Source organism: Rhinopithecus bieti, unplaced genomic scaffold, assembly GCF_001698545.2.
Source record: "Rhinopithecus bieti isolate Rb0 unplaced genomic scaffold, ASM169854v2 scaffold_6908, whole genome shotgun sequence".
Classification (NCBI taxonomy): Eukaryota; Metazoa; Chordata; class Mammalia; order Primates; family Cercopithecidae; genus Rhinopithecus; species Rhinopithecus bieti.
Genome location: NW_016805193.1, coordinates 326908 through 336727, shown reverse-complemented (window position 1 = coordinate 336727; position 9820 = coordinate 326908). Strand labels below are relative to the sequence as shown.

The 9820-nt window shown below is 54.6% G+C and overlaps 1 protein-coding gene across 10 annotated transcripts in view; it reads left to right on the top strand.

Moving 5' to 3' along the window:
- Nucleotides 1-9820, top strand: part of ZMIZ2 (zinc finger MIZ-type containing 2) — a 23246-nt gene that overhangs the window by 333 nt on the left and 13093 nt on the right. For 5 of the 10 annotated variants that reach the window (XM_017871665.1, XM_017871674.1, XM_017871672.1 and 2 more), the window contains exons 2-6: nucleotides 7529-7640; nucleotides 7716-7845; nucleotides 8251-8453; nucleotides 8691-8874; nucleotides 9160-9420. In XM_017871665.1, the coding sequence (XP_017727154.1) occupies nucleotides 7591-7640; nucleotides 7716-7845; nucleotides 8251-8453; nucleotides 8691-8874; nucleotides 9160-9420 (828 nt within the window). In that variant the 5' untranslated portion in view covers nucleotides 7529-7590. The remainder of the gene's footprint in view (nucleotides 1-7528; nucleotides 7641-7715; nucleotides 7846-8250; nucleotides 8454-8690; nucleotides 8875-9159; nucleotides 9421-9820) is intronic. The other 5 variants (XM_017871669.1, XM_017871666.1, XM_017871673.1 and 2 more) reach the window with 3 other exon arrangements.

The window sequence follows — 9820 nt, the reverse complement described above, 5'->3', positions numbered from 1 at the left end:
CGGGCGGAGGTGAGCGGGGCCCTGGGGGTGGCCCCTGGCAACGCCGCCTGCGGGCAGGTGCGGGCCGACGGGGGCGGGCAGGTGCGGCAGGTGCGGGCCGGCAGGTGCGGGCGGGCAGGTGTAGCCAGTCGCCCAGGGCGCACCAGTTCGGTTGCGGCGCCGCGGTAGGGTTCGCAGCCGGGCTGGGGCTGAAGGCTCTGCCGCCCACCTGCCGGCACCTGCCACGCGTGCGTCGTGGTCTTGGGCAGGCTTGGCCCCGTGGGCGTCAGGGTCGTCCAGCCCTCCCCTGAGTCTTTGTTGGAGGCTGACCGAGGGGTGTAAGCGGCGCTCGGGGTTCTCCTGAGCGATGAAGGCTGGCCGGGCCTTCGCTCCAACCTGATCGTTCCTGGATCTGGGGCCAGGCAGTCTCACCTACATGGTACGCCCCTCCGCTCCCACTTACGTGCCCACCAACAGGGCGATGTGGGGGCCCGCTGAGGCCGTCACCTGGCTCACGGAGGAGCTGTTCCGCTCCTGGGCTGAACGACGCTGAGCTGCCAGCCCCCAGCTGGCAGTTTTGATGAGGACACCCCTTTCCAAACTGGACATACTGAAGCTCAGGCGTGAGGATGCCCTGCTCCCCTGAGGTGCCTTGTCTTCCCTAGTGCCAGGTGTCCTTCACCGCGGCACCCCCACCCGGTGCCTTGTTTACCCCTCCACCTACCCTGTCTCTCCTCCCATTCCCTGGACCCTCTGCCCTGCAGTGTTCCGCCTCTCCTTCTCCCTAGGGTACCCTCTTTCCAGTATTACAGAACATCCATGGTGGTGTCTTTAATTTGTGTCATCGCAGATTTCACAGGGACACACATAGAACATGTGACTTGGTCTGAGACCGTGGTGATTATAGATAGGATGGACACAGACTCACCACCAAGTTCTGGCAAGCTAGAACCAGAGAGCATCCCTTGATGCTTAGTGAAACAGGAGAAGTGAAGGAATCTTAACTTTCAGGGGTACTGACCTCTAGCCCTTGTCATGCCCAGGGGGTAGTTACAAGCTGGAAGTGTAAATGAAGAGAACAAGCAGATGACAGTTGCTGGTGTAGATTTCTGAAGGACAGGCCTAAGATGTTTGGGGAGCATCTTGATTATTGGGATTGAGCTCCCAAGGGCTGATGAGATGAAGGTGGTCATGTGTCCTCAGTCCTAGGATGCCACCAGATACCCATCTTACACATTGTAAACTGATGCCAGGTTAAGGTTGTCCCTTCAGCTGTTCACTGAAACGTCTCATGCCTGGGCCATTGCTTATTCCTGGACTTTTTGATGAACCCCGCATCCTGACTTAGCCCCACGCTTAGGCAGTTTAGTACTGTGGCCTTACAGGTAGAGGGGGCAGGACTTTCGGCTACCTGTACATATGAGCACCCCACTTTTTGCTACCAGGGACCCCGCTCCTGCCCCATTCCAGAGCCATCATTTCTTCAAGACCCTTTGACTCCATTGTCACCTAGGTTGGATCCTGACCCTGCAGTCTTGGAGACAGTGAGTCCTGATTTGTGACCTATTGAGAAGGGTTGCCTGCCACAGGGCCCACTTGCTGGTCCTGCTCCTAACTGACTAGGCAGGCAGAGAGGTGGCAGGGAACAAGGCTCAGGAGGTCAACCAGGAGACTTGGGGGTGCAGCTACTCTGGGACACTTGGGGAAGAGAGGTCTGGGTAGTGAGTTGTGTAGCTCTGTGTCTAGAGGAAGATGTGATCTGACCCCCAGAAAGCCTTGTGACCCTCTAGACTGACCTTGTTCATCTTCCAAGGGGTCCTAGTTTCCAGCTGGAGTTAGTTTACAAGGAAAGCGCCAGGGACTAAGACTCTTGGTGGGCATGGGCCTTGCCTGATCTGGAATCCAGATTCCAGGCTCCAGGCTTGTTCCCAGCCCAGACTCAGAGTCAGGAGATGGGAGGAGGATCTGCACACACACAACGTAGAAACACTTCCCTATGATCAGGGCCAGAGGGTCAAGGATACCAGACTTGGAGACTGGAAGTCTTTCTAAAGAGACTGTCCTCAGAGAGGAGACCAGAGGCATGAGTTCGGGTCGGCAGGAAATCCCCCTGTGCAGTGAAGAGTAAGCTCAGAGGGAACTGGAAATTGTGGTCTCTGTCCACAGCAGAGAAGCATCAGGGGTGGAATTCCCCAGGCCCATGTGACATAGGAGCCTGCTGTGGGCTCCTCCCCTCCCTGTACCTGCCCTGTGCCCCTTCTCCCCAGCTCACTGCATTTCCTAGATCTGAGGCTCTCAAACTATAGTTCCTGGACTAGCAGCAGCAGTAGCTGCAAACTTGTTAGAAATTACAGGCTTAGGCCCCAGCGCAGCCTACTGACTTCAGGTGGAGCTGGGCAGCCTGTCATCACCAGCTGCAAGCTGGTTTTGATGTGCTGTAGTTGAGCTGCTGCCCTAGGTAACCTAAAATGAGGCAGTTCTGCACGGAGTGCTGCCTGCACTTTGAGGCCTTTGACCAGGGGTTGGGGGAGAAGGCACCTCTGCTTGCCTGCCAGATTCCCTCCCTGTGCTTCTTGGGACAGCAAAGTGGCCAGGCCAACCCAACCAGCTTTCCAGTAGGGAAGGATTGTCACAGCAATTCTGCAGATACAGAAGACTGGTGGTAGCAGTTGCATTGTAATTAAACTTTTTATTTTGAAATTATTGGCTGGACACGGTGGTGCACACCTCTCAATCCCAGCACTTTGGGAGGCAGAGGTGGGTGGATCACTTGAGGTCAAGAGTTCAAGACCAGCCTGGCCAACGTGGGGAAACCTCATCTCCACTAAAAATACAAAAATTAGCTAGGCATGGTGGTGCACACCTGTAGTCCAGTTACTCGTAGGGAGGCTGAACCGGGGAGGCGGAGGTTGCAGTGAGCAGCCTGGGTGACCGAGCAAGATTCCATCTCAAAAAAAAGAAATGAAAGATTCATGTGCATTATAAGAAATGACACAGAGAGATTCATTCTACCCTTTACCCAGTTTCCCCCAATGGTAACATCTTGGAAAACTTTAGTGCAACATTGCACCAGGACACTACATTGATACAGTAAAGAGGTTACACCTGTTGCCTTTTTTTTTTTTTTTTTTTGAGACGGAGTTTCACTCTTGTTGCCTAGGCAACAATGGACCTGGCTCCATTGCCAGTGAACACAAACCCCATGAAACCTGCTCTGCCCCCCGCGCCACACGGGTGAGTGTGGGCTCCTCTGCCCACCCCTCAGGCCCTGGGGTTGGGGGTGTCATTTCTGGACCCAGGCTTCAGTGCAATCGGCTCACTGCGATCGGCTCACTGCACCCTCCGCCTCCTGGGTCCAAGTGATCCTCCTGCTTCAGCCTCCTGAGTAGCTGGGATTACAGGCATCTGCCACCACGCCCAGTTAGTTTTTGTATTTTTAGTAGAGACAGGGTTTCACCATGTTGGTCAGGCTGGTCTCAAACTCCTGACCTTAGGTGATCCACCCACCTCACCCTCCCAAAGTGCTGGAATTACAGGCGTGAGCTACCACACCCAGCCTTTTTTGTTGTTTTTTGAGCCAGAGTCTTGCTCTGTCGCCCAGACTGGAGTGCAATGGCATGATCTCAGCTCACTACAACCTCTGCCTCCTGGCTTCAAACGAATTCTCCTGCCTCAACGTCCCAGCACCTGCCACCACGCCCGGCTAATTCTTACATTTTTAGTAGAGATGGGGTTTCACCATGTTGGCCAGGCTGGTCTCGAACTCTTGACCTCAAATGATCCACCTGCCTCAGCCTCCCAAAGTGCTGGGATTACAGGTATGAGCCACCACGCCCAGCCTGTTGCCTTCTTATATTCACGCCCACCTTCCTCCTGCCAAAATTATAGAAATGGAGAAGATATTAATACCTTTAGTACTTTTCTTCTTTACCCCCACATTTAACCCCTGGCAATCACCAATCTGTTCTCCATTTCCCTAATTTTGGTGTGTCATGTAGCCTCTTGGGATTGGCTTTTTCCACTCAGCATTAATTCTCTGGAGATTCATCCAGGTTGTTGCGTATATCAGTAGTTCATACCTTTATATTGCATCCGGGCTATGGATGTACCACCGTTGATTTAACTATTCATCCACTGAAGGACATCTGGGCTGTTTCCATTTTATGGCTATTACAAATAAAGCAGTTATAAACATTTGTGTACAGGTTTTTATGTGAACATAAGTTTTCATTTCTCTGAGATAAATGCGTACAAGTGCAGTTGCTGGGTCATAGGAGGGTAGCTGCTTGCTTAGTTCCATATGATACGGCCAGACTGTTTTCCAGAGTGGCTGTACATTTTACATTCCCACTAGTAATGTGTGAGAGATCCAGTTTCTCCTTGCCAGCATTTAGTGATGTCACTATTTTTTATTTTAGCCATTCTGATGGATGTATAGTGATATCTCACTGTGGTTTTAATTTGCATTTCCCCACTGACTGGTGATGCTGAGCATCTTTTCATATGCTTATTTGCCATCTGTATATTCTCTGGCAAAGTGTCTTTTTATGTTTTTTGCTTATTTTCTAATTGGAGTTTTTAATTTTAATTTTTTTTTTTAGTTTTGAGAATTTTTTTTTTTTTTTTTTTTTCAATCATGGTTCACTCTGTCTTCCAGGCTGGAGTACAGTGGCATGACCATGTCTCACTCCAGCCTGCACCTTCTGGGGTCAAGTGATCCCCCACTGCAGCCTCCTGAGAAGCTGGCACTACAGGTGCATGCCACCACGCCCAGCTGATTTTTAAATTTCTTGAGGAGACAGGGGTCTCACTATGTTGCCCAGGCTGGTCTTGAACTCCTGGGCTCAAGCAGTCCTCCTGCCTCAGCCTCCCAAAGTGCTGGGATTATAAAGTGTGAGCCACCGGCCTGGCCAAGAATTCTTTATATGTTCTAGATACTAGTCCTTTGTTGGATATGCAGCTTGCAAATATTTATCCTGGCCTGTATCTTACCTTTTCATCCTCTTAGCAGGGCCTTTCACGAAGGAAAAATTTTAATTTTGATGAAGTCCAGTTTATCAATTTTTTTCTTCTATGGATCATGCCTTTGGTATCAGGTCTAAGAACTCTTTGGCCTAAATCGCAAAGATTTTCTCCTATGTATTTTCCTGAACATTTTATAGATTTATGTTTTACGGTTAAATCTAGAAACCATTTTGAGTTACTTTTTGTGTGAGGTGTGAAGTTGAGGTGTTTTGTTTGTTGTTTTGCTGCCCAGTTGCTCCACTGTCCCAGCACCATTGGCTGGAAAGGCTGTCCTTCATCCTTTGAATTGCTCTTGCACCTTTGTCAGACATCGTTTGGGCCTATTTGTGCAGATCAGTTTCAGACTCTCTGATCTCACCTGTTGGCCCATGGTTCTGCTCCCCTGTTGGTACCACACAGTTTTGATTACCATATCTATATTCTAAGCCCTAAAGTCTGTGTATGGCTGCTCAAGGCCCCACCCAGCAGCTCTGGGGAGGAGTTTCTGGCTGTTGGCAGGTTCTCTGTCCCCCAACATCAGTATTCCTGAGTCAGGCTGTGGGACTGGGATTGCCACCCCTACCTTGCCTGGCTGGGCCATCTCAGCTTCCAGGCCTGTTCTTGCCCAGAGTCCAGGTGCCTAGAGCCTTCTGGAGCCATCAGCCCCTGGTTTTCCTCACCCCTGCTTCCTGGGCAGGACTTGGACTGGGGGAGCAAGGGGAGGAGCATATGGGCCGGGAATCAAGTCTTGCCTGTCCTGAGGGTGTGAGGAAGTCCAGACCACCGCCCTCTCCCTCTTCCCTAATTGCTACCCCCTAGTCCCAGTGCTCGGTGGTGGGAAGATCCAGTGAAAGGCCACATGCTTAGACTCCCCAGGCAGAGCTTAGCTCTACGTCTCACCTGCTCTGGGGCCCTGGGCACACAGCTCGCCCTCAGAATCTCCAGGTCTATATTTTGAGGGATGAGGCTGTTCCTACCTCCATTGGTGAGGCCCTTGGTCAGCACAAGAAATGGCAGCCTAGATGAATGCGGGGCCACCCTCTCCTGGGGCACGGAGAGGTCATGTGAGTGCTGCGATGGCAGGATGGCATCAGTAGTCAGCACACCTCAGGTGGCATGTCTTTGTGTGTGGCAGCCTTGCAGGCCCTAAAAGGGAGTGATATCCAAGGCAAGCATGCCTGGGGACTCCTGAGAAAGAGCTGAAATGGCTTCTCACACACCCACTGCTTGGCCTGTGCTGCAGCCAGTGTTCCTCTGTGGATAGCCCAGGCAGGCAGAGGTGGATGTGGCAGGTGGTCCTGGGAGTGTCAGGACGCAGGGTAGTGCCAGTGAGGGCCCTTCAGGGACAGTACAGGGGCAGGGCCCCAGGGGATGTCTGGGCCTGCTTTGGTAAGGGGCTTGCTTGTGGCAGTGTCGGAAGGCGTGGCACTGGGAAGCAGACTGAAGGTGTGGTCACTTCCGTGGCTTGTTTACTAAATGGGGAGAGCAAACAGCATGGCACGTAGAAGTCCCATGGTGCCAGCACTGTGGTCCTGCAAGCGTCCTGCTGCATCTTCCCTGACACACCCTCTCTGCTGCCCTGTCCTGAGCACCAGATCCCTGGTATCCACTCAGCCCCATCTTGCAGAGTCGCTTCAGTGTCCCCCTAGCCCCTTGCTTAGAAACACTGGCCAAGTTGCAGTCCCTGCCAGGTCTGTGGGTACCCACCCTCCATCTATTGTGCTGTGTGTCCCTGCCCTCTCCTGGGGGTGTCATGGATGTGCCAGTGGGTCTGCGCGCCTGGCCCCTATGACCATATCAGCCTCAGGCCGCCCCCACTTGGTGGAATCTGGGTCAGTTCTGAGGTTCCGTGGCCTGCAGCCCTTCTGCTACCCTAAGGAGGGCCCTCTTGTTGAGAGGGGCTGCTAGCCACGGCCCAGGTTACTGGTCCCATACCCCATTTCAGGAGGTATCCTGCATGTCCCTCCCCAAGGCCAGGATGGAGGGTTGTTGGTTGACCACTGCACTCTCCTCCTTGGCTTTCTCAGCCCCTGGCCTCCAGAACTGCCTATGCCCCTACCTGGGCTACTCAGGGTAGGCAAGACCTTGAGCAGGACCTCGCCCTGACTGGCCCTCTGTCCTTCACCCCAGGGCCTTCTGAGGGTTCCTGGCTACCGGCTCCTTTCTAAACCCCAGTTTCTACAGGGTAGCTAGGATTGTCCCTGGCTTTATATGGATGGCCAGGCCTCGGTGTGGGCGGGAGAGTGGGGAAAGTATTTGGAATCAGGAAGTCCATCTCTAGGGTTGATCCAGGGACTCCGGGTGGCAGGGCCTGGGTCAGAGATGGTTCATGCTGGCCTCCAGGCTGGGTTTGTTGGGGCAGAGCCTCACCAGAGTGGGTGGGGTGGGCCAGTACTAGGCTCCTCCATTGCCTTGCCTGTCATCAGAGCCCAGGGGTCCCTTACTGAGAAAGAGGTGGGGCCTGCTGGCACCGGGGTCCCTCCACCCTGCCGAAAGGGTCTCCTGGCTGCATCTCAGCTAATATCCCTTCCTTTCTGTCGGGCAGCCAGAGCAACTGAGTTCCAGATAAACACTGTCAGACCCGGCCTATAGGCTGCTCCATTGCCAATGAACTCCATGAACCCCATGAAACCTGCCCTGCCCCCCGCGCCACACGGGTGAGTGTGGGCTCCTCTGCCCACCCCTCAGGCCCTGGGGTTGGGGGTGTCATTTCTGGACCCAGGCCTCAGCAGCCTCTCTCCCTGCAGTGATGGTTCATTCGCATATGAGTCTGTGCCTTGGCAACAAAGCGCCACTCAGCCGGCTGGATCGCTGTCCGTGGTCACTACTGTGTGGGGAGTTGGCAACGCGACACAGAGCCAGGTAAGCACCCACTGGGGCCCCATCCCCGAGCAGACAGAGCCTCCCAGCGCTTGGCAGTGCTTGGTGCCTCCTCAGAGCTCTGAGAGATGAAGAGGCTGAGAGGTGAGGACAGAGAGGCTGAGGCATGACATGAGAATGGGGCCTCCTGAGTCCCCTAAGTCTTTGGACACTGGTTCTCTTTCCACGCCTGGTGTGGGATTTTCTTCTCCTGTCTTCACCTAGCCTTCACAGAATGCCCCAACCTACCTGTGGACAACTGCTTTCCCTGCTTCCCGTGCTATACCCCGTCCCCCCCACCGCTCCCCCAATCTGCTTGCCAGGCCTCTTGGTTTCTAGCACTTTGGAGCTGCTGCATGAAGCACATTGTTTGGCTGGTTCCCTTTGGTGATTCCTGCTTCCTCATAGGTTTTGGGGAACCCTATGGGCCCTGCAGGGAGTCCCTCTGGTGGCTCCATGATGCCTGGTGTGGCAGGGGGCAGCTCCGCCTTGACCTCCCCACAGTGCCTGGGACAGCAGGCGTTTGCTGAAGGCGGCGCCAACAAGGGCTACGTGCAGCAAGGCGTGTACAGCCGCGGGGGCTACCCTGGGGCCCCCGGCTTCACCACTGGGTAAGCAGGTCCCCTCACCTGGCAGGTATGCTAGGAGCCATCAACCTGGCAGGCACCTCAGAACTGTGGCGCTGATCAGCTGGACGTTCCCTCTCTGCTTCATCCCAGCTCCGACAGCTGTAGTGGAGGGTCTAGAAAGAATGGGCTCCCCCTGAGTGCTGCATGCCTCTGGGCTAAGCACGGTCCTGGCCCTCATGAGCCCATGCACAGAGTGTGGCGATCCTGTGTCTCCTACAGGTATGCAGGCGGCCCCGGGGGCCTGGGCCTCCCCTCACATGCTGCAAGACCCTCCACTGACTTCACACAAGCGGCAGCTGCTGCGGCTGTGGCTGCTGCGGCAGCCACTGCCACCGCCACAGCCACAGCCACCGTGGCTGCTCTCCAAGAGAAGCAGAGCCAGGAGCTGAGCCAGTATGGAGCGGTGAGCCCCCCTCAGCAGCTCCTCCCACGTGGCAGCCAGCCTGAGGGCCTGGGAGGAGGTACTCAGCCAGACAGTGGGCTCCAGGGACAAGCATGGAATATGCCAGGGCTCATGAGGCCAGTAAAAGAGAGATGTGAGGAAAGGAGTGAGGGTCTGAGGGGAGAGGTTTCTGGGGTGTCCTGTGAAAGGGTATGGTGCCCACATGGGTGGGTGGGTGGGTGGTATGCCTATCTTTTGGAGCCCTTTGTGTGTGGGACCTGGACCATTCTTTTTTTCTCTTCCTAGATGGGGGCCGGACAGTCTTTTAACAGCCAGTTTCTGCAGCATGGAGGTCCCCGGGGGCCTGGTGTCCCCACTGGCATGAACCCTACTGGCATGGGAGGGGTGATGGGCCCCTCTGGCCTCTCCCCCATGGCTATGAACCCCACCCGGGCAGCAGGAATGACGCCCTTGTATGCAGGGCAGCGCCTGCCCCAACATGGGTATCCTGGGCCTCCCCAGGCCCAGCCACTGCCCCGACAGGGGGTCAAGAGAACCTACTCTGAGGTGAGTGTCCAGGTCACCTAGTTTGGGACCTTGGGTACCAACTCCCTCACCCAGGCACTCTTTAGAGCTGTGGTAAAGAGCAGGCTTCTGGCTGGGCGTGGTGGCTCATGCCTGTAGTCCCTGCACTTTGGGAGACCAAGGAGGGTGAATCCCTTGAGCTCAGGAGTTTGAGACCAGCCTGGGCAACATGGCGAAACCCTGCCTCTACAAAAATTAGCCTAGTGTGGTGGCATGTACCTGTAGTCAGAGCTCCTTGGGAGGCAGAGGTGGGAGGATTGCCAGAACCCAGGAAGTTGAGGGTGCAGTGAGCTGTAATCGCTCCCCTGCACTTCAGGCTGGGCAACAGGAGTGAGACCTTGTTTTTTTATTTTTTTATTTTTTTTATTTTTTATTTTTTATT